Consider the following 27,399-nt stretch of genomic DNA (forward strand, 5'->3'; position numbering starts at 1 on the left):
AGCTACTCTAGGTGTCTAATGCTTATGGCCAGACAGTGAAACTGAGCCACGAGCTCAGAGGGGACTGGGGTGCTGTGTGGAAAAGGAACATGTTTTTCTCCCTTAGGGCCGCAGGGCCCTGGGAAAAGCCCACGTGACAGAAGTGAGTCCCGAGAAAAGCAGCAGGTCCCTTGCACCCTCGTGGAGAGGAGTTCAGGGGAAAGGTGCAGAGAGGGTCCCCAAGGGCTGGGAGGAGAAGGGGTGCCCAGCAGCCAGCCGCCCGGCCCCTTGCTGCAGGACGTGGCTTCAGGAGAGCGGGTGGCCGAGCCCGGTCCCCCGCAGGGGTGTCCCTGCTGGCTCCCAGGGGTGCTGCCCCCGCTGCGCCTCCCTCAGGAGGGGGTGCGGCCCCTTGGGCGGGGCTTGGGGCTCAGTCACGTGCCCCTTGAGTGAGTGCCGGGCACGTGGGAGGGAAGGGAAATCGGGCCTCCCCCGCACGGGCCAGGGGGCGCGCGGGGCTGTCACGCTCCCGAGGCAGGAACACCTGCTTCTCTCGCGGGAACGCGGAGGGGGCCGTGATGCAGCGGGGAGCAGGCGGGCCCGGCCTCGCGGGCAGGCGGTGTCGTGGGGGGCGCGCCGGGCTCGCTCCCGGCCGGTTCTGGGACAAGTGACGGGGCACAGGGGCGCTCGCGGGGGTCCCACGGCCGGTCCCACGCAGCTTGTGGCGGGATCCGCGTGCTCTGCCTGCTTCTGGCTTCCTCGCTCCTGCGGTCTCCTCCTCGGGGGCGGGAAAAGGAGCCGCCTCCCAAGGGTCTGGAGGGTCGGGGCCTCGGCTGGCCCATCACCGGGGTCATAGCCAGGGTGCGGCGTCCGAGCGTCCCAGAGCCTCGCAGGTGGCGGGGTGGGCCCCAGGCTGGGTCTGTGGGGACCCTCCTGTGCCCCCACGTGCCCCGCGCTCACGCTGGCTTCCCCCGCAGGTGACACGGGCTCCGACGCGCCGCTGACTGGACGTTCCTCCCCGCGCGAGGTCCCGCCGGCGGCCGAGAAGCAATTGCGCGTTCCGCCCCATGCCCCGCCCACCCCGGCTCCGGCCCCGCCCCCGCCCCCGCCTATCGCGCCCCCGGCCCCGCCCACCACCCAGAGCCCGGCGTCCGACCACGAGCCAGGGGCGGGGCCTGCGTCGGAGGCGGGGCCTGCGTCGGAGGCGGGGCTTGCACTGGAGGCGGGGCCGGAGCGCCGCCGGCTGCCTGGCGCGCACGCGCGGTCGGCGGCGGCGCGCCGCGTGCACAGCCGGCGCTCGTTCCAGCGGCCCCGCGCGCGCCGCCGCCCGGCGCTGCTCAAGCTGTCGTCGCTGCCGCCGTCGTGCCACGCGCCGCCGCACACGCTGGAGCAGGAGGAGACGCCGCTGTGACGACCGCGACCGCCGGGTGTCCCCCCCACGGCCTCGGCCCCGGGGGCCTTCCGCTGGCGCTCCCGCATGCAGACTGGGCGTGGGATCTGCGGCGAGCCGGACTCTGGTTGGGAATCGGCCCCGAGGGACCAAATGCTGCAAGACCTGCACCTCGGGGTTACTTGGCGCCACCCGCAGGAAATGGACAGCGGCCAAGCCGCCCCCGGACCTCCTGGGAGGTCTGTGCCGGTGCCCTGGCCAGGAGACTGCCTCGTGGGTCCTCCCGTCCACCTGTCCTGGTTCAGAACTGAGCTGGCACTTGCGTGTTACTATGCCCATTGTCACCCCTGGCTCAGGGACAGCAAGGGCCCTGGGACTGCAGAGGCCGTGCTCCATGTTTGGGGTGTGAGTTGCCACTTTGTGTCTATTCTCTCATCAGCACTGTGGCGAAATGGACACCCAAGCAAAATGAGGATTGCCCACTGTAATACCTACCCGATGCCAGGCCCAGGCTGGCCTCTCTCAGGCCCCCATGCTGCTCACCCCGAGGTCTGACGCCCTGACTCCAGGAGCAATTCACCGGCCCAGGGGTTGGGGACGTGCGTGCTGGAGGCCCCGTGTGATGACATCACATCCACTTACCAGGTCTCTGAACCTGTCACCTTACGGACTATGGACACTTGCAGAAACACCTTTGTTCATTCTTTTTGTGTCAAGGCTCCCAGAGCCCAGCACTTGTCCTGCAAGCGCCTGGGTCTCTGTGTGGCCTCTTCTGAGTACCAGCTGCTGCCCCATGCCCAGACACCTGGTCTGTGGCTTGAGCGTCCCACCTGACACTGGCAGATAGCCCAGGCTGGGTTAGAGGTCGTGCTGGCCGCCTGGGTGCGCCCACACAGTGGGGCCTTCACCCAGCAAGCAACTCTGGTTTAGAATTACAGCCAGTCCTGGAGTGGCCCCTTCTCACCACAGCAGGGGAGAAGCTGATGGAAGCCTGTGGGAGCTGCTGTTTCCTGGAGTGCCAAGGGGACTTGGAGGGGGCTCAGATCCTTGCAAGACCCCTGGTTCTGCCCTGACAATGTAGCACAGACCCCCTGCCACTCCCTCCAAGGTTTCAGGAATGTGGCCTTAGAGCCCTCCATGCCTCTGGAGGGAGACCTCCGTCCTGGGGTGGCAGTGAGCCAGGGAAGCATTGCTGAGTTGTTCCTCCCCTGCCTTTACCGGACTAGTGTTTTGTGTGAGGAAGAGGTGGGGATGAAAGGGACACTCCTAGGACACTCTTTAGGCTGTTCCTAAAGCAGCCAGGCTCAGCTCTGAGCAGGAAACGAGACTTCGTGCTGTTCCAGGTTGCACAGCCACACAGGCAAGGAGTACTAGCCGTTTGTAGGATTTAATGGTATGCACCTAGTCCCTAACGGAGAAGTCTACAATTGCTCGAGAAAAACAAGTGTCAGCAAAAAGGACAGTCGGTGCAGCATTTGCTCACCAACACAGAAGGCTCTTTACCTAGGGGTGGGGGGCTGCTCATTGGACCATCAGCCCAGCCATCACAAAACCACAGGTGAAGGAAGTTGGTTTTCAGTAGTTGTTCCCCACACCTTGCAACCATTTCAGTCACCTCCGAGAGCCACAAAACGCAGCTATGATCTGCACAGCACACCCTGCCTATTAGTGATCCCAGGCCCACTAGCACGTTTACAGGCAGGCGATGCTGTCTGCTCCGACTGAGGCGTGGTTCGTCCCCAGCAGGCCAGGTCCACAGCCCAGACGGTCCTGCCTTAACCTAACTGGACCGCTGGACCCGACTGCAGGGTGAGACGCTGCGTCAGGCAGGGTGGCTCAGGGGCAGTTCCTGGATGCCCCGTTTGCCACTCTGTACTGCCAGGTGGTGAATCCGTTTGACAATGTCTCCTGGACAAGCCCTTCAGCCCTGTTTCTGCGGTGGTCGGGCAGGTTTTGTTAGGTGACCAGCACAGAGGAAGTATGGCCATAATGGAACCAAAGTTCCGGGCAAGAACCCTCACTCCCAGAATCCCAAGCGCCACATTTCAGTGCTCGAGAGAACTCTGTCTGCTGACAGTGTTAGGAGTCCTAAAGCTGTGGATACGTTTCCTACATGAGAATTCTAGCTGTTCTTGTCACTGTGAAACAGTGTAAACAAAGTCTTATGAATGTATTTCCTTAGGAAAACTGTTGTAAAATTTTTTATTAGCAAAGAATGCCTATTTATTTACTACTGAACTTTGGCCTACATTGTGGTAGACTATAAAGCACACAAATTCAGGAGTTGATACTTCTCTTTCTGCATCTTCTTGAAAATAATTTCATCACAGTGCTCACATGCTGTGTACTAGGGATCTTGTAAAAGGAGATTTAAAGGAAGCATTTCATTGAAACTGGAATTGAAATGTATTTTGAGTTGAGAAAATTGTGAATTTAATCTTGTGAACGTGATCTTTGTATAACCCAAATCACACTCGATGTGCCTTAAAGTGCCCCCCATATGCAGCTGGCAGTGCCCGGGCAGGCGCCATCACAGACCCTGCCATGACTGCCGGATCAAGTCTATTAAAAACGTTTTAAGGCATTTTTGCGTACAAACTGTTTACCAATGAGAAATCTAATAAAGGAGGACAGAAAGAGCAGTCCCCTGGAAGCCGACATTGCTCTGGTGCTAGAATAACACCGAAGCGTGTGTACACGCACATGCATGTGAGGCAGATGGCCCTTCTGGCTGGTGCGTAGTCACTGGACACACAGCTGTGAGCACAGCCTGGGAACTGGTCCCTCCCTGACCGACGGGCGGACACCCTGTCATGCAGGGTGTCATGTGGGGGATCTGGTCCCACTCCCCACATAAGAACGCAGGATATGGTGAGGCCAAGAAGGAACACCCACGGAGCCATGGATAAGGGAGTCATATCACTATATTCCCGCTGGCAGCTGGGCCAGAGTGACAGGAAGCAGGAGCCACAAGATCTGCAACATGCCGGCAACTTCTCTGCCAACCAACCAACCCCACTTGCTAACTGCAATCCGCTCTTGCTAGCTCAGCCACCATCTTCTTGCTAGCCCCCATTTTCTGCTAGCGTAGCCAGAGCAGTTATATTAGTGGCCAATGGCTCACTGGTTACAGCTGACGGCCCACTAGCCACAGCTGATGGCCATCTGATCACAGTTGATGACCATTTACTACCTGAGCCAGCACCTTTCCACGTGAGGGCCAGAACCTGAAAACTGCACTCCTGGCTCTGTCCCCCACACACCCACCACTCACTCCCTGTGACTCGTCAGTGCACAGAGGACAGGCCCCGGGAAGAGGGGAGCAGCGCCCCAGCTTGAGTGGGAGGATGAAGCACCTGAGACATCCAAGGGGTGGTCCTGTGGCTGAAATGAGAGCTGGGTGGGAACAATGGGGTCCAGAGCCCGGGTAAACAGAGGGAATCTGTAAGGTCTAGAAGAGGCTGGTGGGGGAAACAGATGTGGGTGGACCCAAGAAACAGAGCCACGTGCCAGCCTCCCAGGTGGATCCTGCCCCAGTGGACCCTGTCCCCCAGATAAATCCCGCTCCCCCAGGTACAAGCACACAGCAAGCAGCCCAGCAATCATCCCCAGGTCATCCCTGAGGTCTCAGTGTCACATAAACACACCTTTCATTTGAATCAAGTTGGGAACGTTTAAGAAAGTGTGCATCTGAGTTGAGTCCACAGTGAATTTCTGAGAAGTCTGACCACCACGTCAGTTGCCAGAAAGGAGCTGCCTGAGGCTGTCGCAGGAAGCACCACAAACCGGTGGTTTAAAACAACAAAACATTAGGACCAGACATCAGAAACTGAGGTGGGGGCAGGGTGGCGCACCCTGTACCTGTAGGGTCCTCCCAGCTCTGCCATCTCTGCTGCTCCTAGGCTGGCAGAAGCATCGCCCCTCGCCCCCCATCTTCACCTGGTATTACCTTGTAAGGACACAATCACATCAAATTAGGGCCCCTACCTCCCCTCTCCTCATTGTGTCCCTGGTCTGTGCCCTGGTGGCACCTGCTGTTGGGTGCCATCCTGACCGAGGTGTGCCCTCACAGGAGTGCAAGGCAGGGCAGCCCTGGGGATCCCCCCAGCCACGACTGGTCTCCTCTGCACAGACACCCCCACGCTTTCAGGCCCCGTGTTCTGGGGTGTTCTCATGGCAGCAGCCTGGCCTGTGCGTTACACATACGAGGGCCAGCACTCCAGGTGTGGCTGACTGGCAACTGTACACACGTTCTCACCAGCTAAACAAACATGGTCAGGAGCCCCCAAGTCAGGGAAATTCCCTAACTTCAAAGCTGTTTTTTCAGCTGAACAGCAGGTGTTTTTACAGTGACCCCGAGACTTGGTGACTCGATGGTGCCTAAGGCAAGATGAGGTAGCTCCCGGTTCGAGCTGCAGGCTGCCTGTCCTTCAGCGTGGTGCTGTTGGCGTGGACACCCATTGCCCACCCACCAGGAACACAGTTCCCCCCACCATGCCAGCACATCCTAGCCTGACCCCATGATCACGTGTACCCACTATTGGGACTGTGCTGACACTGGCATTCAGCTTGGGCAGCCAATGCTTCGCCCACTATTACTGCAGACATCCCCGAAGAGGGCGTGACCAGTTACTGTCACACGATGAGAACAAAACATCGGCCAACACAACACGTACCACTTGGGTCTACTATCATCAACTGAATACTCACCCTGAACATTTACTCCAGAAGTAGCTTGGAGTGAAGATAATGTATTTTTATTATTAAAGGGGCAATGATTAATGACGATAAACAATTACTTAAAAATTCTTACTGTGCACTACCAGATGCCATTCCAGGCAGGTTGGAAGTAGGGACCCAGATTAATACGTTTCTCGAGACACAGACGTTAGCTTGACACCTTTAGGAAGGTTCCATCGCTCCTGAGCCAGGACTTGTAAAAACGGCATCTAATTTTCAGTTACTCAGTTCTACTTGAGTTTTGATTCTATTTGTGAATTTTTCATGAAATGAAAACGCCATCTCGGACATGTCTTAGAGGAAAAAGCCCGTGTCCACTGACCCTGCACCTGAGACATCCTGCAGGGGACGGAGAAGCTCGGGCGCCTCCTGCCTGAACTGGCCAGGACCTGGGGACCTGTGCTGCACACAGACACCAGAGCACCGCCCGACTGCAGAATCTGCTGACAGTGGTGAGGGGGTCACGGGCTCACCGTTTGTCCGGGTGTAGCTTCCCATGAGCCTGGTGTGGAGATTAACGCCGTGGAAACGGCTGAATGACAGCAAGGTCGCAGGGACCCGTCAGGCGTCAGCACGGCTCCCAGATCCCAATAGCACTAGATGAACGCTGCGTTCACGTTGCTGTCACCGGACCTGGCACTGCTGGTACTGCTCACCTACCAGCAAGGGTTCGCCCGGCCACTCCTGCTGGGCACCAGGGCTACTGCCGAGTTGTGGGGACACCAGCGGGGCCCATAAGGTCGCCCGTAAGAAACCTCACGGCAGCGCTGACGCCTGCAGCTCTGACCTTTATTAAGCAGCAGAAGTTCAGAAGGCGGGCACCCAGAGGGCCCCACTCATGACCCTCGCCCACAACAGGACGAGGCACCAGAAACTGCCACCACAGCACCTGTCCTCTAGGGAGCCATGTGCTCGGAACCGGGTGCTGGCTGTCACGTTCCCAAGGCTGGGTAGAGAATGTGGGGTCAGACTTGGGCCGAAAGGTGGTGGGCTACTTGAGGAGCTTGGCCACGTTCAGACTGGGGACCATAATCTCCCTGAAGATGGGCACGTAGTTGGGACTCGCCTGCGTGGGGCCCTGCTCCAGGCTCTCGATGATGGTCTGCTTCATGTCCCTGCTGGCGTCCCCTCGCACGGCCAGCAGCGCACCGATATGGTCATCCCTGGGAGAGGGACGACAGAGGTGTGGGGTGCACTGCACTCGCTCGGCTCTGCACTGACGTGAGCCTCCCAGCCCTAGAACTGGGTGGAGGGCACAGATGACAGGTACACCCCCACCCGGTCCCCGTGTCCCATCAGAGGGAGAGAAACCTAGGTTTTCCCATGACTGTGGTCTTTTTCTTACTCGAAAACTGCAGTTGTGTGCAGGCTGCTTTCCTAAATATTTTTAAACAGACTGACCAGAGCAGGGGAACGCTGAACGGCACAGCAGCACTGGCTCTGGCCCCTAAGCCAGCCCAGAGCAACGGCTGTGCTGGAGGGTGTCCTGCCAGGCGTGGCACATCAGCTCCCTTCTTTCAGTCCATCACAAGCATAGCACAAGCTTCCTAAAACCACGGTGCTCGGCCACCTTCCCACGCACCGCGAGCTCCTGCCGGGCCCACCCACACTGCAACCCTTATGGGATGCAGGGACCGGGGAGGGCTGGCAGGAGGGCACAGGAGACGTGACACATCCGCCACTGCATCCAGAAGCCCACCTTGCTCACAGCTGGCATCTGCCCAGCTCATCCCTGAAGAAGCCCGGAGCTGGCATACTGTCACGCCTGGGGTCACACCTAATGCGCAGGACCCCAAGGAAAACCCTGCCGCTCTGCTCCCCACATTCCAGCTGAGACAGAAGCGTTACCTGATGTCTGGGTACTTGCTCACCAGAGTCGACACCTCCAGGTAGAGCAAGGATGGGTCTGTCAGCTTGATCACCTCGGCAACAGCAGTGATGGTGTCACAGTACCCGGCCGCGTCTTCGCCAAACCCCTGGAGAGAGCATGGAGGCGGTGAGCACAACAACCTGTGGCTCTCACTCCCTCATGACCACGCCGGCCCCCTCCCACAGACACCTCAGACTCATCCCCACAGGGCGGGTCCCGTGAGAGCACTCAGCAGAGACGGGGTTGGGGTCACCAACACCTCCCATGAGGGAGGGGATGCTTGAGCACTGTGCCTGGAGCTGAGGTCCGGCTACTGCTGCCCTGCCAGCAGAACAGTCTACAAGCTGCCGCCCTGAGCGTGTGTGCCCCAACCCCCAGGTCAGATGTGCATGCAGACCTTCCTAGTCACACAGGAACAGTCACATGGTAGCTTGGTTCCTGATGAGACTGATGTGACCACTGGCCTGGAAAGCCCGGGTGGACCCTGACGAAGCTGCTGAATGGCACCTGTTAGTGACAGCTCAGGACAGGGCACACGCTGGCGGCGGCACTCACAGAAGCCAGCTTCCGGAAGAGGAAGCGGAGCTGCTCGGCCTCCCGCACCATCCGGTCGGCGCCCTCCTTGCGCTCCTCGGGGCTCCGGAACGAGATACGCTTCTGCATGACGGCCCGCAGGTACTCCACCACCACACGCCGCTGTGCCTCGGCCGTCATCCGCTGGGGACAGGGACAGTCAGCGCCGTGCAGCTGAGGCCCTGACCCCACCGGGACATCGCGAACACAGCCGAGTACAGCAGGGTGCCCCTCCTGGTCCCCAGTGAACACAGGAACCAGACTCTGGAGAAATGTGCCAGAGCCCTCAATGGTGACCAGAGCTGTGGACACGGCCACAGTGGGCAGGAGCCATGCAGTGGGCACCACGGGACTGGCCCTGCACCTCAGAGCAAACAGGATCGAGTTCCCCGAAGCCATGCCTGCCTGCAGGCCCTGGTGACATGTCCCTCTGGCAGCTGACGTCACTGCAGGATGGCTTCCTGCCCACGCGTCAGCACACCCCTTTGGTGGCCCGGTCAGCCGCTCTTCACGCGCCCAGCTGTGCGTGTCTCCCGGGCACTGCACCAGGTATGGAGTGCGGGCTCCTGGGGGGACGGGGTACCAGGCCAGTTCCCAGCCCCCCAGGCCGATGTGCCTCAGCGGAGCAGACACTGCGCCTTGTCCAGAAGGCTGTTTAACTAGTGGTCTGTACAAAAGGTGACAGAACTTCGGAGAGAAGAGGAACCGTCTGCACATTTGGGGAGTTTCAGAGAGGCCATTGCTCTCTTCACAACACCTGCGCACACAGTGGGAGGCACCAGGCAGGCACCACAAACGTGTCAATAAAGCTGCGAAGACAGGCCTTGCGGCATCAGTCCCAGGCCAAACAAGCTGTGTCTACTCCACTCCCTGCGCCAAAGGGAGGGGCCCCACGGCGCACAGAAGACAAACAAGGTGGCACCCAGCAGCCGCATGGGGCCACCAGACCCAGCTTCCGGCAGAACAAACGTTCTCTCTTCAGGCATGAGCTCCACTCGTACCAGGAGACGAGTCCCCAGGACAGGACGTTGGCCAAGACAAGCCCCCAGCCCAAGGGCTCCACAAATGGGATCAAACACCAACTATGAATCAATGCACAAAATGTATGAAGGAAAAAAAGTAGAACCTCAAACTGTGCAAACAACAGGAGATCCAACCATGACTGGAGCTGGCCCCACCAACCTCCGCACCAGAGGCTCCCGGAGTTTGAAGGGACCCGTCAGCCAGGCGGATTTAAGACACCTGGGTCTCCATGCTGGTGCCATGTGTCATGGCAGAAGAATTTCAAGTTAAGAATTAGACAAGGACGCTCCACGTCCAGAGCAGGAAGACTAGGAGAGACCATAAAAGCTATAAGGACCAGAAATAAACAGTCATGGTCAAAGATGAACCACCTGCCTGCAGAGACCAGAGGACCTGCACACAAGCCCAGGATCCATCAGAAAGTTTAGTGTCTGCATGCGAGGTCAACATATGAAAACCACTCACGTTGCCTCAGCTGCGGGGAGCGCAAGGCTCCTAACACCAGCCTGGGCGACGGAGCTGAGTCCTACACAACCAGATTGAGAAACAACGGCCTGAACTGGAGGGATGGGGGGGGGGGGGCAGAAGAAAGGGGGAAAAAGAAAACAAAACCACTCACGTTCCTAAACAGGTGGAAAGCCCGATTTTACAAAGTAACAGTTTTAACAGCTACACAGCAAAACCCAGGCAGGGCCCTGAGTACACCTGAGAAGAGCACCCGAGCCCTGGATGAGGACCCCAGCTGGGGACACAGCAGTGGCTTCCGATAAGACTCGGAGACTCCAACAGCAGGTGACACATGGGCTCCCTGTTGTCACGGGGCCTCTGCTGGAGAAGAAAGGCTGGCAGCCCGCAGGGTGCCCTGGCGGGAATCTGGAGAGGGGACCACGCCTCTTGGGTCACTGCCCCCCACCTGCAGGGCTCGGCACCTGTGCCCACGCACCAGTGTGGGGTTAGTGGGGTGTCAGAAGGCATGAAGGTAGACGCATGGTCTCCTTCTTCACTCAGAAGTCCTATCACCTCCACCGCCATCTTCTCTTTAGACACTATCTATCTTGGGTCAATAAAACCTCCTGTGAACTTCTGCTCACAGAACTAACCTGACACTGCATTCTACAGGACAACACGTGGGCTCCAGCACACAGGCGAGCTCACAGCACGTGACTGCCGCACACTTACCTTTTTATATGGCTTTTTGATTTTGGCAAAATCGTTGAAATAGTCTTCCACGGTGACACAGATGGTGTCTACAGCGTTTGATCCCAAGAGCCACTTCCTTGTCATCAGCTCACTGAGGTGTTGCTGAAAAGCACAGACCCGTCAACGTCACCTCCATTGTCCCCAGATCACGTGCGTCAGGAGGGAGGCGCTGCCTGCCTGTTCTGACGTGAGTGTGCATGCCTCTTGGGTGAGCACACTCCTTTGTGAGGTGTGCAAACATGGGTGCACACATTTCCTTCAATGACTACGTGTACTTGTGACACGGACATTTTGTCATCTTTTTAACCAACTCTGACGGACATTTACAATTTCTCTCAGTTTGCGATTACAGAGAATGCTGCAGTGAACTTGTACATTTCTGCAAGTGAAATTCCTACAAATGGAACTGCTCCAAAAGTATGCAGACTAAACCCCCGATTCATGTTTCCAAGCCGCCCCACCCGCATGGGTCAATTCTACACAGAACACACAGCAGCTTTTCTCATGCCCTTGACAACCCCAAGTGCTAGCTACGGTCCCTCCTGCCAAGCTACGAACGACAAGTGCACCGTGCATGTCTCTGAAGAGCAGTAACACTGGGTGTTGTGTTTCATGCGTAGGACACCTGCGGTCCTTTTTCGGTGAAGTGGTTATTCACATCCTTTAGCTACTTTCCCATTGTCTTTTGTGTATTCTGAAATGATTTCACAAAGGCATACATTTCATTTGTTTTCCAAACCATTTTCGAGAAAGTTGCAGACACCATGAAACAATCCTACAAGCTCCATCATCCAGGAGCTTCTTCCCAGGGGACCTGAGGTAACCCGGGCTTTATTCTTTAAACATATTCTGCTTTCTGCCAACACGTCTATAAAATGCTGAACCAACTCCACAGCTCTAAAATAAGCCTTCTTTGTTCAGTGTATCATGCCTCTGGTACCAGGCTAGCTGCGTTTTGTTAATAACTTTGGTTTCTACCTTTACTCAGAACTGAGCCTGGTCTAGGTGACGTGAGCTCCAGGCCCACATCTGGCCTGGCCTGCCACCAGGCTGTGCTAGGAGTGCAGCGTCTTCCCTTGACGTGAGACTCCACTGTAACCACTGCATTCACTGAGGGCTCCTAGTCAGCTGTGCCGCAGAAGCACAGCGGGCCTGCACCACACAGAGCACCTCCCCAGAAGACCAGGGCCCTGAGCGTGGGGGATGCTGGCGCCCCACCTCCAGGTCCAGGAAGACCTCCTCCAGCAGGCTGCGGCAGCCCTCATCCGCGATGGCGTCCAGCACGCCGTCCATGCTGGGCTGGCTCAGGGACACGTCCTCCTCCCCGCTGCTCTTCAAGTACTTCCTTTTCAAGCTGACGACTGACTCCCTGTGGGAACAGGGCGGCTCAGGAGGCGGAGGGCACCCGCCGCTGCCCCCCTGCCCGAAGCCCGCCCCCCAATCCCATCGCTGCCTGCTGCCCCCTCACTGGCACCCCCGCCCCTTACCTGAAGGTCTGGCAGTTGTTGATGATGGCGACCATGTACTGCACATAGCAGGGTGGGTTCTGCCGGTCCCGTAGGTGATCGTCCTTGTACAGCTGGGTTTCGTCTCTGTACCTGGGGACATGGTCACCGAATGCTCAGCGGGCAGGGGCTGCGAACAGCATGACACCATGGCACCCCACAGGTGCGTTCCACACCAGACACCCGACCAGGTGACTCTTTAAATAGAAGAATTTCCGATGCCCTACACTAATGGAAAACCGGAGACGCCGCCTGTTTTAAATGGATCAGTAAAAGCTGTATCTGTAGCACCTCTGTATTGTGTGTCTGGGAGCAGCTGGGGAAACACGATCTCCTTTTATCTGACACAACTCGCCCAGAAATGCATACAACAGTCCTGGGAACACTGTCAAACGCTGGCTGAAATGTCCCCTCCTGAACCTCTCCCTAAATGGACCAAATGAGAAATCAATCAGTCTTCAGATGTCACGAACACCAATGGCTGACATGGCCACATGCCGCTGGGCAGGCTCCCACACACCCCACCGGACACCAGGGCACAGCAGGCCTTCCGAGGGGGCTGCACTGGCACCACATGCAGAGAATCGCTCGGCACTGCCCTGCTGCCCGGGAAGCTGCGCAGTCACAGGCCGAGATGAGGGGACACCCTCTCCTTACAGCACAGGGCCACCTCGTCCTCTAACGGAATGACCGCCTCGGGCCACCAGCCCGAAGGAGGCTGATGGGGACTCTAAGTGAGCCTGGCTGTCAGCTCTGGGCCGGCAAGGCAGAGGGACACACACGGTGACTGTGCCGCCACATCAGGATTCCTGCAAAGCAGCAGTGATCAGGGGGAAGGGGGGCACACCAGCCTTCAGAGTCATCTGTGCGTTGCGGGCCGACGGTACCTGGAGCAGGCAGGGGGAGGCTGGTCACCCTACGAAACGACCAGTGAGTCCCCACCAGCGAAAGGCGTGATGAGGGGGAGGGGCTTCTGTCCTACTCCAGAGACCTGAGAACCCAAAGGACCCACGCCACAAAGGGATGTGTCGGCAACCTGCTGTGCGGGGTCCCGTGGCGTGACTATGCGCTCTGTGTGGGATGACAGCACTCTAGTCAAGGTGGACAGCGCTGGGGACACGGTGCCATGTCCCAATGTCTGGGATTTCTCTTAGTTATGTCAGTGGGGGAGGGGAGGGCCAGGTGAAGCACAGGGTGACTTTGAAGGCACAGCTTTTGAACCTATGTTTATGTCGTTCTGTCTACTTCTGCACAGGTCTGGAAATCTTTACGAGCAATTCAAAGGGAAGGAGATGTCCTGGAGACAAAGTTCCTGAACCCCTGGTCCAGGGCTGGCTCTGCTGGAGGGGCCCTCCCCGTGTGGGAACATGAAGTGACCTCTGGGCCTGGAGCTGTCCCCCGCCCAAACACACCCCACCGCCTGGAAATTTAGGCAACAGGAAGGGTAAGTGTGTAAGGAGACCCTAACTCCTGGTGACACGGCTGGCTCAGGGGACTGCTGTAATCCACTCAAAAGGCTCCGTAAGTCAGAATAAGAAAGGCTCCGTTTCTAAATAACAGAAGATGGTGAGTATGATCAACCCGGCCTTAAGTTCTTTTCTAACAGCAGGCATACTAGGAGCAACACATTTTTGCTTTTAATTTTTAAAAACATGCACTTTCAGAATGAGCACACTGGCAAAAATACGTACCTACTTAAGAAAGAGCTCATTTGCTGAAGACACAGAACTAGTACCTTTGTTTTCAGATCTTCACTTATCTGAGCAGCAACTTGGAGATTCTGCTCGAACATCTGAAAGTTGAAGAATTTATGAGTTACACTCAGAAGAGCACAGGTTTCCCATGATATTACCCCTTCGTCTGCTCACTAGACAGTTCAAATTCAGAGAAAAAAATGAAACCACTTGAAAAACCACAAAATTACTTAAACAAACAACTTTCTCATTGGGTAGAAAACCAAGTGAATCATTTCCTAATTACCCCCAACAGGCAGGTCTCCATGTGGGGGAAGCTAACAGAGATGGGGCCTAAGGAGGTGATACGGGCGCCAGGGGCTGTGCTGTGAGCTGTGCTGTGGATTTCTTAACAATTCGGAGGACACACTGCTGCTGAGGGAAGGGCCGGCAGGCAGTGCTCACTCCAGGTCCTTGTCGCAGAGGAGCTGTCATGACGCCACCGTTTCCAGGGTAAAGGAAGGGTGAGCTAATGGTGTCACCCAGAGAAAAACACCACCAGCACTGAGCTCTGTCGGCTGGAGTCCCAGCCCTGTCAGCAAAGTGCCACATGAATATTCCAACAAGACTCAGCCCTCCTACTGCCAGCACCACACTCAGAGGGAGAAAACTCCATGGTCCAGAGAACAAGAGGAGGGCACTGGTGGCCACCGGCAGGCGGTCTGGCATTAAAATGTAAATTAACCGTAAGAAAGCATGACTCTTGCTCAAGTCTAAAGGCCTCTTTCCCAAACCCATCAGGGTAGACTCAATTTTGTGGCATTTATGAAGACACATCTTGCTTGGCTGTTGACATCAGAAAACTCCAAACAAGCAAACTCAGAAATCTGAGCATCACAGTAACACAGAATTAGGTTCCATATCAAGTCCAAAAGGATTAGGAAAAGTACGGTGACCCTGGGAAAAGTACGTGGCAGGTACGACCCTCAGCTCCTCCAGCTGCAGACATAGCAGGGTCTTGGCACTGAGCAGGCTTCGCTACGAAACAAGGCACCTTGTTCACCTGTAAAACCTGCAGACCCACTAACCCCCCGGAATGAGCCCCAGAAACGCACAGATGGTACCTGGAAGACGATAGCCGGCAGTGTCGTCTGGTAGTACCCGTCTTGGTCGGCTTCCGGCTCGGTCTCTTTTACCCAGTCTTTTTTGTCTGTTTCTAGAGCTTTCCGCAACCAGGCAATGATGTTTGACTATGGAAGTGCAGCATGATAGGAAGGAAGAGAAGAACAGGCCCCTGAACCAAGGGCACAGCAGGGCAGCTGCAGATCCAAACAGCACCCTGGGAATCCCTGCTCCCCAACAAGGGGACGCCAGACAAGTCGTCCCCAGGGCCAGATCGCAGTGCGTGGTGCCCCCGCCAGCTTCCGCTGACCAACCCTGAGAGGGCAGGCAGGGTTTGTCAGCAGCACACGGAGGAGAGAGTTGGACGGCCTCTGGCAGGCCGGACCGTCGAAGACCAGACACAAGCTGTCACCTCAGAATGCAGAGCCCCTCTTGCTTCTGGGCGTGGGCCTCTGTCTGCATGTGCAGGGGCCCAGGAAGCAGGGCCTGACCTCATCTTGCTCTGAGATCGCCTGGGGTCAGTGGGTAGCACTCGGTGCCCTAACTGCCACCTCCCACTTCCAGGCTCAGCCCTAACAGGCTGGCCGGCACCACTGCCCATCAGCGGGGCATCAGGGTCTCGCCAGCCTACTGGGGACAGGACACTCCTCCAGCCAGAGATGGGGACCGCACCTGTGGAATGCACACCCCACACAATTTCCAGATCCAGGACTGGACATGGGGCCACTCTCCTCATGTGACCGGCGAACCCAAACTGCCAGAAACAGCCAACGTCAAGGTAGGGTTCCGCCTGCTTCTGCCACTGCCTCCAGTGCCAGTCTGACTCCGAGAGCCGGCGCAGCAGCCGGCACTGCGCACAGCCTGTGTCAGGGCTGCACACTGTTCTTTCTACTCACAGTGAGAGTTGACATGTACGTGTCCAGCAGCTCAGAGATCACGTTTGGAGAAAGCAGAGGCTCCAGGGCAATGACATCCACTTCAGGGGCCAGGTCCACGTTCCCCATCATCTCTGTGCTATGGGAGAAGCAGGGATGAGAAAGGCTAACGACACAGAAAGACAATTTTCCGGGAAACGCTGCTGTGCCTTTCCACACAGACACGGGTATCCTCATGGCTGCAGTCAGTGCGAGGAGCCCCGTGAGGGTGAGACTTGTTTGTTCTACGCTTGGCGCCTCCCAGGGGGAACCGGGGGCAAACAGGAGTGCAAAACAGATATGCTCTATGAAGTTGGAGAGCAACGTCCAGAGCAGAGAACACGACATCCACGTGAAGCCCAAGTCAGTGAGAGTGTCACTGTGCCAACGCCACGCTTAGCGACAATGACATGTCACTTCAGGAAAAAGCACCTTCAGGAAAAAATGTTCCTAGAAACACTTACTACCTGTGCACATGGTTGGCTTCTAAAAGCCCAAGGTTCGGCTGCTTAGAAAATTCCTCTGCCTTACACTGCATTCCCTAAGCACGGACTGAAATGACACTAGTCCACTTCACATAAGGAATCCAAGGTCTGGCCGACTGAAAAAGCACTTCATAAAATTCTGCAAACGATACAAGACTATCAACTTAACCTAGATTATTTTCACCCAAGAATCGGAACTCAGCGTGAAAATGTCTGTAGCATGAAGCAGCCCAACTTTTCCCAGAGCGTGCGCTCGGCTGGAACGGGTGACCAACAGGAAAGCTGTCCAGAGTCCCAAGGACCGGGCCGTGCTCCCAGTGTGGTAAGAACAAAACCACCCACGAAACTGGGCGTCACACAGATGCACGCACCAGGTCAGGTGGCTGGAGCATGGGCGAGGGCCCAGGGCCCGGATTTGAATCCTATTCCCACTCGCAGGCCGTGTGAACTGGGCACATGGCTCCCTGTGCCTCAGTTTCTCCACATACAAAATGAAGATGATTGTAATGGTGCTTCCACACGGGTGACAGGTATAGGTCACAGCTGCAGGGAGGGGACTACTGGCTGGGACTCCCGAGCTATGCGAAGGCAGCACAGGGGGCTCCGAAAGCCCCAGCCATGATGAGAGTTGTTAAGAAAATATTGGCTCTGTTTTTCTGTGTTAAAACGTACACATTCTCTACTATAAGCAGTTACCAAACAACAAACAAATCCTGAAACCTCTCTGCTACTATAAGAGGTTTAATTCATTTCTGCACACTAGTGACAAGACAGGCTGAAAGAATTCCAGCGCAGTACTCATACCATTTTCTATTCCCAAAACGTGCTTTCCTCTCCACTAGTTAATCTTAAAGAATTTCGGGATACCCGCCCCCCCGCCCCACAGTGCCTCATTTTTCAAACCCTACCCCAAACTGATGTGCAAATAAAGTGGTTCATGTCCCTTTTGTGAAATGACTAAGCCCCAAGGTTGAAATGTGAAAAGGGTAAGTGATTTTTCTAGCAAACCGGTGAGAAGAAACCAAACCTGGGGGAGGAGTGCGCAGGTGTCCCACCAGCCAGGGGACTCTAGGATCTCTGGGCCCCATGTCTTCACCTGCTCACAGCGTCCCCAGGGGGAGGAAGTGGCTAGAGCCCAGCAAACACTCAGGACCCAGTGCACCCTGCCCTAGACTGCTGGACATGGGCCGGATACCAGTGGCTGGGTGACATGGACAGAGACACCCCCGACAGGAGCACTCACCCAGCCAGAGGCTGGGTCCTGACCTCCAGGTTGGGCCCCCCACACGCGGCCCAGAAAACGAAGCCACTGCCCCGAGCAGAACCACAGCACCTGCCTACGTCAGTGTCCACGAAAGAGAAAACACAAGGCCAAGTGCAGCTACCTGGTGTAGGTGTTTAAGACCCACGTCAGCAGGCTCACGATCTCGTTTGCTTCCAGATCTTCGGACGCGAGCTCCTGCATCCGCATGCTCAGGGCCTGGTGGTACATGCCCAGGAGTCTCCTGAAGATGTCGTACTGGGGCGGGAAGCACTGAACCATTAGGGTTTTGGCGACGACGAGGTCGTCCAGGACATACTTCCTGATGATTTCTAGGTGGCGGACAAGCCACATCTTGTCGGACTCCCTGGTGTCTGCCTGCGTGCCCTCGATCCTGGTGGTCACGGTCCTGTCCAGGATGGCAAACATCTTCTCCTTCCAATTCTTGGGCCTCCCGGGAGGGACAAAGCCAGTTTGCTTTTTGCGGTCCAGTATGCGCCTGTCAATCTTTTCTTCCCTCTCAATGATTCTGACTACTGACACCAGCAAGGTAGGGTCACGGCGCACAGTGACCAGCGACCTCTGCAGCACCATCCACAGCTGCTTGGCCAGCTCATCGGACAGCCCCTGCGTGCTCCCGAAGTAGCCGTGGATGAGGGTCATGTCGCGCGTGTTCCCGCTGTCAGTGCGGTACTGCTCGTACATCAGCCCATCCCGGGAGCACTCCAGGTCCATCAGCTTCCGGTGGGCTTCCAGGAGTGCCCCCTGCTCTATGAGGTCCTGGGTCTCCCGCACAATCTCGGGCACTAAGGAAAGGCACAAGGCAGCATTGTGAACACTATCCAGGGAGCTGCAGGATGGCGGGAGATGGCAGGGCAGGGGGCAGCGGGGTCTGCCTGCCCTCAACCCCCCCCCCCAACAACTCCAGAGTCTACCGAAGGCACCGTCCCCCAGCCCCTGTCCCGTGTTCCTGGAGCAGCTCGCACACAGCTTGGGTGGGTACCAGGGGAGCAAAAAGGACCCTGCCCTCCAAATCCTGGGGATCTGTACTCCAACTGCTGTTGCTGCTTCTGATCCCAGAAGTGCAGACACAGAAGCGGCCCCTTATTGCCGCATACCCCCATCGCTGAAAGCCCCTCACCCTCCAGAGGACTTCCAGGACCAGTGTCTTTTTACCCCCTTCTATTTTCTTTTTCTCTTTTGGAAGGCAGATGTTTAAAGACTAGGACATTCCAAAGCAACTTCACATACAGGGGAATTGAGAAAGTGGCTGCACGACCTCAGGCGAAGGCACAGGCTCAGACAAGACCTGAGAAGACCTTAGGTTTAAATCCCAGGCTGATTCTCAGCACACACAGCCTACAGCACTCAACCAATGAACAAAAATCAGCATACTTGGGGGAAGAAAGGAATCTGATTTCAGGTTATCTCACTATTAGATTCAAATGTCCATTGTTCAATAAAAAGAATCACAAGGCAGACAACAGCATAGGACAGTAAGGAGGCTCGAAGGAAAAGCTAAACCAAGAGAAGCTGTCCTCTACAAACACTAGATGGCAGATCTACTAAACAAAGACTTTAAGCCTGCATATGCTCACAGAACTAAAGGAAGGTGTGCAGAAAGTCAAGAAAACGACACATAAACAAAATGGAAATACAACTATAAATGAAGAGAGAAGAACTCTAAAAAGAAACCACCACCCCCAAAATTCAGGAGCTAAAAAGTACAATAACTGAAATAAAAAGTCACTTAAGGGATTCAAGGCCTATCTGAGCCAACAGAAAAGAGAATCAGCAAACTAGAAGAGAGCACAACGAAAAATGACTGAAGAAGCATGAAAGGAGCCTACAGGACCTGCAGGACACCAGCAAGCCGACCAACATGCACACTGTGGGAATCCCAGGAGAGAGAAAGGGGAGAGAGATTATCTGAATAATGGTGGAAGTTTAACAAATTTGGTGAAAGACATGAATATAAACGTCCAAAAGCTCAACAAACTCCAAGTAGGAAAAGCTCAGAGACCCACAGTGAGACACATACTCAAACTGCTGAAAGCCAAAGACAGCAAGAGAATCTTGAAAGCAGCAAAAGAGAAGCAACTCATCACACACAAGGGATCCTCAGTAAGATTCTCAGCAGACTTCTCATCAGAAACTTTGGAGAACAGAGGACAGTGGGCTGGTGTATTCTAAATGCTAAAAGGAAAAGACTGTGTCACCCTAGAATCCTATACCTGGCACAAACTTCCTTCAGAAGTGAAGGAGAAATTAAGACAGCCCCAGATAAACAAGAACTGAGGGAGTTGTGACCACTAGACCTGCCCTGAAAGGGAGTCCTGGAAGTGAAATGAAAGGATGTTAGACACTAACTCAAAGCTGTATGGAGAAACAAACATCTTGGCAAAAACACGCACATGGGTAACTGTAAAAGCTAGTACAGTGGTACCTCGGTTTTCAAACGCCTCCGTTGACGAACATTTCGGTTTACGAACACCGTAAATTTTATGGATCTATGGTATCATTAGATAGTAAAATTCATGCTAAATTTGCAGTTTTAGGGGTTGATTTTAAAGGTCTGTAACAGATTAATCCATTTTGCATTACTTTCTACGGGAAAAACGTGCCTCGGTTTTCTATCGTTTCAGAACATGAACGGTCCTCCAGAACGGGTTATGTTAGAGAACCGAGGTACCACTGTATTATTGTAACTTTGCTTTGTGATTCTACTTTTTATTGTATGCAGTTTAAGAGACATTTAATACATTTAGAGAAAAAAATGATTAGTCCAAATATAGTATTGTTATAATTTTGGTTTATAATCCCACGTTCTGTTTCCTATGTAATTTGAGACTAAAGTATTAAAAAAACCTTGTCTATGTTTTTGGAAATTATGTTTTTGGTATTAAAAAAACTTGTCTATGTTTATACACAATGTATAAAGATGTAATTGTGTGACATCAACAACTGAAAGGAGGTGGGGACAGCTGGGATAAATTCAAATTAGTGTCATAACTTTAGGATGCTAAATGTAATCCCCACGATGTAAACCACAATGAAAATAGCTATAGAATATATACGAAAGGAATTAAAATGTTTCAGTACAAAAAAAAAAAATCGACACACAAAATAATGCAGAAAACGTACAAAAAAAGCTGTAAGACATAGAGAAAGCAAATGGGAATTTGTCCCTCCTTATCAGCAAGTACTTTATATGTTAGTGGATTAAACTCTCCCATCAAACGACAGATTGGTAGAATTGATTAAAAAAATCATACACTCCAACTGTATGCTATCTACAAGAGACTCCCTTGAGATCCAAAACACAGATTGAAAGTGAAAGGATGGAAAGATAGTCCATGGAAATCAGTAATCAAAATAGAGCAGGGGTGGCCAAAATAGAGCTGAAATTAAAAAAATTACAAGAGACAAAGAAGTATATACAGAGGATGCCAAAAATATGTATACACATTTTAAGAAAGGAAAAAAACTATTATAAGTGTAATACTCAATACACACCGATATTGAAAAATGACTACAAGTCATATGTATACATTTTTTTGGCACCCTGGTATTAATAAAAGGTTCAATCCAGCAAGACTATACAACAATTGTAAACATTTACACACCTAAAGACAGACCATCAAAATATACGAAGCAAAAACTGACAGAATTGAAGGGAGAAACAGGCAGTTGTACAATAACAGTTGGAGTTTTCAACACTTCATTCACAACAGTAGCTAGAACCAGGAAGCAGGTAAGGAAATAGAGGATTTAAACAACACAAGAAAGCCACTAGATCTGACAAACATATACAGAACACTCTACCCAACAGCTGCACACATGTTCTTCTCAAGTATACGTGGGACATTTTCCAGACACACCATAGGTTAGGCCACAAATTAAATCTCAATAGATTTAAAAGATAGATATCAAACCAAGTGTTTTCTCTGACCACAATGGATCAAGTCAGAAATCTGTAACAGATAAGAAATTCACAGATTTGTGGAAATTAAACAATATACTTCTAATCAATTGGGTCACAGAAAAAAAATCACAAGCGAAATTAGAAAATACTGAGAGACAAATGAAAATGAAAACACAAAACCCCAGAATTTAGGCGATGCAAGGGAAGCAGTGCTCAAGGAGCAGATGGCTGTCAACATATGACAGAGGAGAAAGAGCTCAAATCAACGAGGAACTCGGAAAGAACAGGCTAAACCCAAAGCTGTGGGAGGAAGGAAACAGTCACAATTAGAACAGAGAGAAACAGAGCACAGAAAAATGATAGAGAAAATCAACAAAACGAAAAGGTACTTCTTTGAAAGAGCCACAGCTGACAAACCTTTAATTGGATGGGTGAAGAAAAACAAGAACACAGATTCAAATACTCTAATCAGCAATGAAAGTGGGGCTATTACTACCAATTCTAAGACATGGAAAGGGTAAGAAAGTACCACGACCAGTTCTGTGCTAACATACTGGGTAACCCGGATGAAGTGGTAACTTCCTGGACACGCACAACCTAGAGACTAAATCACCAAGAACAGAAAACCTAAGTAGACCGCTAACCAGTACAGGGCTGGCGGGAGAGGCAATGGGGGGCTCTCATTTAATGGGCGCAGAGTTCCAGGGCCTTCTCTCCCAGTTCTGAGAGGTTCAGTTGTGTGAGATGCAGAGTTCTGGAGAGGGAGGTGGTGATGGCTGCACACCAACGTGAAAGGACTTCATAGCACAGAGCCGTTCACTTGGTCAAGGCGCTGAATTTTGTATCATGTGTACGAAATTTACATTGAGAAGTGTGTGTATGGTGGGGGTTGGGGGGTTGTGTGCATGGCACCACTGAACACAGGCAACGTGTAAAGTCTACAGGAGCCAACAAGCACAGCACCCTAATAAGACACGTACACACGGAGGCATTTGTTCATCAAGGGAAGAGGATTATTTCCAACTCTGTGGATGAACCGCTTCTGGTAAAGGAACCTTGGGGTCACCTGGCATTAGCGTTACAAGGTGGAAGGAAACAGGAAGTGTAAGCAGAGGGAAACTGGGAAAGCCCTGGCTGAGTGTCATGAAGAAGGGGCTGGTGTGGGGACTTTGTTCTAGTTCCAGGTAGTCACCAGTCACCAAGAGTGGCATTGCTGTGCCGTTCCTGGGGGGACACGAGAAGCAACTCGGTCACGGCCCCAGGAAGATAAGCACGCAGGAAGCAGTTGGGCTAGATACTCAACAATGCTGCCACTAGACCCTCCCCAGGCATGAGGAGTCCAGGACACAGGTCCCCAAGGTATGACGTGGCAGGAGCGAGGCCATCACAGCAGTGGGCAGACGGGAAGAACCACAGCAGGCTACACTCAGGGCTCGAGCAGTTTGGGGAAAGGCAAAAAGAACTCACTGAAGGCAGACATGGGATGAAGGAAGGGAAAGGGCCAGACCATCCAAGGCAGGCCTCTTGCTGGGATGTTGGTGGCTGTGACAGAGGCAAGGGGACGAGGGGAGACGGGCCTTGGAGGGCAGATGAGGAGCTCCAATCACAGCACCCATGAGGCGGCTGTGCTGAACCGGGAGCCCCACCCAGGTGATGGCAGGCCATGGAGCATTCTTCCCACACTATGGGGGGTGTTGGGAGATACTGTAAGAAAGGATCACGCCCACACCACCCCCAGGAGCCCCAAGGCCTCACCGAGTCCGGCCCCTCCCCTGTCCCCACTTTCCTGGGCCGTGGCCTATGCCCACTCTTCCTCCACGGGGAAACTGCTGCTCTCCTTAATCACCTCTCCCTCGGGGGATGCTCGCTCCATCTGGGCACAGGGCAGCTCCTCCCAGACCACAGGCTCCTTTCAAGGGGATGGTGCCTCTTTATTCTCTGCACCTGGTGGTCCGGTGTGCCCGCTGCTCTCCCGACAGCCACTGAGGGGCGCTGCTGACGCGGCGCTTGCCTTGTTACCCATTTCCGCGCCAAGCAGAGAACTACTCACCGTTACTTGCTCAACTGACCATTCCATCCGCATTCAAAAGCAGCAGCTAACTGCAGGTGGGAACCACACTGTCCCCCCAGCACAGACGCGGGGCCCGGTTACCTGAGAAGATGTTCTTGAGGTTCTCCACAGCGGCGGCGAGCTGGCTGTGCCGCACCACGGCATCCTTCACATCCTTGAGGCTCTCGATGGTGTTGATGCTCTGCCTCCAGTCCTTGCTGACATCGGCCAGCGACCGCTGGATGTCCTTCACGTCGTTCAGTGCGTTGTGCAGCTGGCTCAGGCCCGTGCGCACCCCGTCCAACTGCGACTGGATCGCGGCCTGGGGGACAGCGGGCGGTGAGCCGGCAAGGGACACACCCATAGGCCCAGCGGGCTCCAGCACACACGACATTTCAACGGCAGGGAGCAGTCGGTACCCAGAAAAGACAGAAACTCCCCTGGGCCTGATGCCCAAGCAGCGCCCCTTCTTTTCTGTGGGACAGAAGAACGCCTCCCAAAACTTCCCGAGACGACCTCACAGCCTCCCAAGTACAGGCCGTCGAGCTGAGACCATGGACGACAAGTGCGCGCGGGCCCCCTGCCGCCCCTCCCGCGGTAGGTTCAGAAGGCCCCAGCACGATGTCCCGGGGGCTCCGGTGCCTGCGCAGCCCTCCTGGGAGCAGAGACTGTCAGGACCGGCCGCTGAGCTCCGGGCCGGCAGCCCCAGTGCGGACCCGCCCCGCGGGCCCCTCAGAGTGCCGCCAGTCAGCAGGGGCACAGCGGCGGGCGGGTCGGGGAGGGGACCGGGTGGCACGGGGCAGGGACGCCTTTCGCTCACGAGTCCCAGCTGCACTCAGAAGTCACTAACAGAGCAGGCAAGGTCTCGGAGTCACTGCTGGTGACCGCCGGCTCACCCACAGGCGTCAGAACAGACTGAAGTCCTGGGTGAAACCGCAGCAGCCATGCTCTTCAAGTCTAAGGTGCAGCGCCGCCCCAAACGCACGCATCGGGTCTGGGCGCCTCCCGGCCCCGCCGTCCCGGCCCCGCCGTCCCGGCCCCGCCTCCCCGGCCCCGCCGTCCCGGCCCCGCCGTCCCGGCCCCGCCGTCCCGGCCCCGCCTCCCCGGCCCCGCCTCCCGGCCCCGCCTCCCCGGCCCCGCCTCCCCGGCCCCGCCTCCCGGCCCCGCCTCCCCGGCCCCGCCGTCCCGGCCCCGCCGCCCCGGCCCCGCCTCCCCGGCCCCGCCTCCCCGGCCCCGCCTCCCCGGCCCCGCCTCCCCGGCCCCGCCTCCCGGCCCCGCCTCCCCGGCCCCGCCGTCCCGGCCCCGCCGCCCCGGCCCCGCCTCCCCGGCCCCGCCTCCCCGGCCCCGCCTCCCGGCCCCGCCGCCCCGGCCCCGCCGCCCCGGCCCCGCCTCCCCGGCCCCGCCGCCCCGGCCCCGCCGCCCCGGCCCCGCCTCCCCGGCCCCGCCTCCCCGGCCCCGCCTCCCCGGCCCCGCCGTCCCGGCCCCGCCTCCCCGGCCCCGCCGCCCCGGCCCCGCCGTCCCGGCCCCGCCGCCCCGGCCCCGCCGTCCCGGCCCCGCCCGGCGCTAACCGCGCCTCCGGGTGGGCGGCGGGCCGCACGCCGTCACGGCCTGAAAGGTAACTTTCCCCGGAGTCAGGAGCCGCGGCCGGAACGCGCCGCCCCGGCCTACCTTCAGCCGCGCCTCCACCGACGCCTTCTTGCGGGCCTCTCTCCGGCGGTACTGCTCCACCTTGTCCAGCTGGTCCGGCCGCTGCAGCATGCCCGCCACGCGCTGCACCGCCGTGGCCATCGCCTCCCGGTCGCTGTCCTTCATGGCGAGCGGGCCGCGGGCGGCGTCATGGCGGGGCCTGTGCGCGGGAGGCGCGGGCGCGCCAGGGGCGGACGGTCGGGCGCAGCCCTGAGGGGCCGCGAGGCCGGGGGCAGGGACAGCGCCGGGGACAGACCACCGCCCGGGGCCCGCGCCCGCCCCGCCCGCGCCCGCAGCGCCTCACCGCCCGCGCCACCGCCGCCGCCCGGAAGGGAGCTGCCCGCGCCCCTTCCGCTTCCGGCGCGCGGCGGGAGGCGGGGCCTGGGCCGTCGGTGCCCGCGAGCCGCGCCCGGTGCCGCGCGTCCTCGGGGCGGCCCCTCCGCGGGTGGGCCCGCCTGTGCACGCGCCCGCCACGCCGCCGCGGGGGCTCTGTCCGCGCCAGCGCTGGGCACGCGCGGGCGGGCGGCGGCCGCACACGCTCCGCTCACTCGGAACGACGGGCGTCTCGGCCCGTCCGGGAGCGCGAACAGCTCGGAGGCCCGCGTGGGGGCAGCGCGCGTGGGCCGGCGGCACAGGTGCGCGGCCGCGGGGCAGCGCGGGCCCGGCCGGGAAAACGCGCCCGGGAGCCGGGGCGTGTGCGTCGTGGAGAAGCGCTGTTCGCGCGCGTGGGGCTGGAGGGGAGCTGCTCGCAGGGACGGCCCCCTGTCGCCTGCACCCGGATCCGAGACGAGTCTGCGCAGCGACGGATGTGAACAGTCGGTGCTTGTGACGGCGCAGCGCTGACGGCGTCTCGAAAACGAGCGAAGGGGGATTTGCCGACGTGGTCGAGGCTTCCGCGCCGCGCAGCATCAAACGGGACGCGGGCCCCACGCCACCCGTGTGCCCGATGTCCTCGGCTCACCGGGAAGCGCGGAAGATGCGATGCTTGGTGGGGCCTCGGCGCCGTCCCAGAAGCGACTCCCGTTGTTAGCAAAGGCGGGAGCGCTGCTAAAGGACCTTATTGTTTCCCTCAAAACTAAACCGCTGAACCTTGATTAAAGGTCTTCTTTTGGCTTCTGCTTGTGGCAAACCAAGTAACTGAAAATCTCCTGTAAAGGACGACAAAAGCAGCATCACCTTTTTACATGCACAGCAGCCTTCAGCAGCCAGCGCAGGAGTTGCCGGGCAGAAGCACAAGGAGCAGCGAGCAGGGGGCTGCAAAACCATTGCTGGGGCGGCGGCGTGGGGGACACCGGGCTGCGGGCTGCACACCCACGGCACGCGGGCGCGTGGGCCACAGCTCCAGCCTGCAGGGCTCCGAGACTCCTCCGCGAAGCCAGGCTGCTCGAGGGGCACCCTCAGTGAGAGTGCACCAGGGGGAGAACAAAACCCCAAAAGCAGATTTGTTCCAGGTACTAGGAGCCCCAGGTCGGAAAGGCCCCCAAGAACTCAGCGAGGGGCCTGCAGTTCACTTGGGTTCGTGCCCCGCTCAGCCTGGAAGCTCTCACTGAGACCCCCCCTTGCAGAAGCAAACTAGAGAGGCCCCTCCGCCCTGGCAGGAGCAGGAGGGCAGTGAGGCGGCTTGTTCTGCAGTGTCCGGAGACCCTTGTCTGTACGGGGGGAGCAGAGACCTGATTAGGTCCAATTTAAACTCTGTTAAATCCGCGTTAACAATAACCACTGAAGAAACAGCTGTGACTTCCAAACAAATGGTGGGGAGGAGCACAGGAAACAAGCAATCCCATATGGATAGGAAGAAAGGCAGAAATGCCCAATGGTCTCTAACTACGAACACAAAACAAGTAGAGATATGTCCAAATTTATCAATTATCAGAACACAAGTGGATGGATTTTAAAACAGCAAAAGTTACAAATGAGAAAACCTCATGAATAAGGGATCCTTAGGCATGGAGGAAGTTTGCACACGGTCATTTGGGGCCTAGAAAACTGGTGTCAGACAAAATGGG

General features: G+C 56.4%; 2 protein-coding genes across 4 annotated transcripts; one reads left to right on the forward strand and one right to left on the reverse strand.

Annotated features, from left to right (window-relative positions):
- Positions 1-1,043: 1,043 nt before the first annotated feature.
- On the forward strand, positions 1,044-3,949 carry LOC308499787 (uncharacterized protein; the record flags this gene model as incomplete). The annotated part of the gene is made up of 2 exons (XM_081053618.1): positions 1,044-1,605; positions 1,806-3,949. The coding sequence occupies 2 exons, from the start codon at positions 1,044-1,046 to the stop codon at positions 1,919-1,921; spliced, it is 678 nt and encodes a 225-aa protein (XP_080909744.1). The 3' UTR covers positions 1,922-3,949.
- A 2,130-nt stretch (positions 3,950-6,079) lies between these two features.
- Positions 6,080-25,746, reverse strand: EXOC3 (exocyst complex component 3). 3 transcript variants are annotated; one of them, XM_081053339.1, is made up of 13 exons: positions 25,698-25,746; positions 25,376-25,553; positions 23,810-24,029; positions 17,857-18,538; positions 15,969-16,086; positions 15,075-15,200; positions 13,969-14,069; positions 12,260-12,370; positions 11,991-12,141; positions 10,752-10,874; positions 8,532-8,693; positions 7,955-8,082; positions 6,080-7,269 (listed from the first exon to the last, which is right to left on the reverse strand). In XM_081053339.1, exons 2-13 carry the CDS (start codon positions 25,517-25,519, stop codon positions 7,098-7,100), a joined length of 2,238 nt encoding a protein of 745 aa, XP_080909465.1. In that variant the 5' UTR covers positions 25,520-25,553; positions 25,698-25,746; the 3' UTR covers positions 6,080-7,097. The 3 variants fall into 3 exon arrangements, with proteins under 3 accessions (XP_080909465.1, XP_080909464.1, XP_080909463.1); XM_081053338.1 differs by having other exon boundaries at positions 25,376-25,603; positions 25,698-25,722; XM_081053337.1 differs by having other exon boundaries at positions 25,376-25,603; positions 25,653-25,717.
- Positions 25,747-27,399: the final 1,653 nt, after the last annotated feature.

This window comes from Rhinolophus hipposideros (assembly GCF_964194185.1).
Source record: "Rhinolophus hipposideros genome assembly, chromosome: 7".
In the NCBI taxonomy this organism is placed as follows: Eukaryota; Metazoa; Chordata; class Mammalia; order Chiroptera; family Rhinolophidae; genus Rhinolophus; species Rhinolophus hipposideros.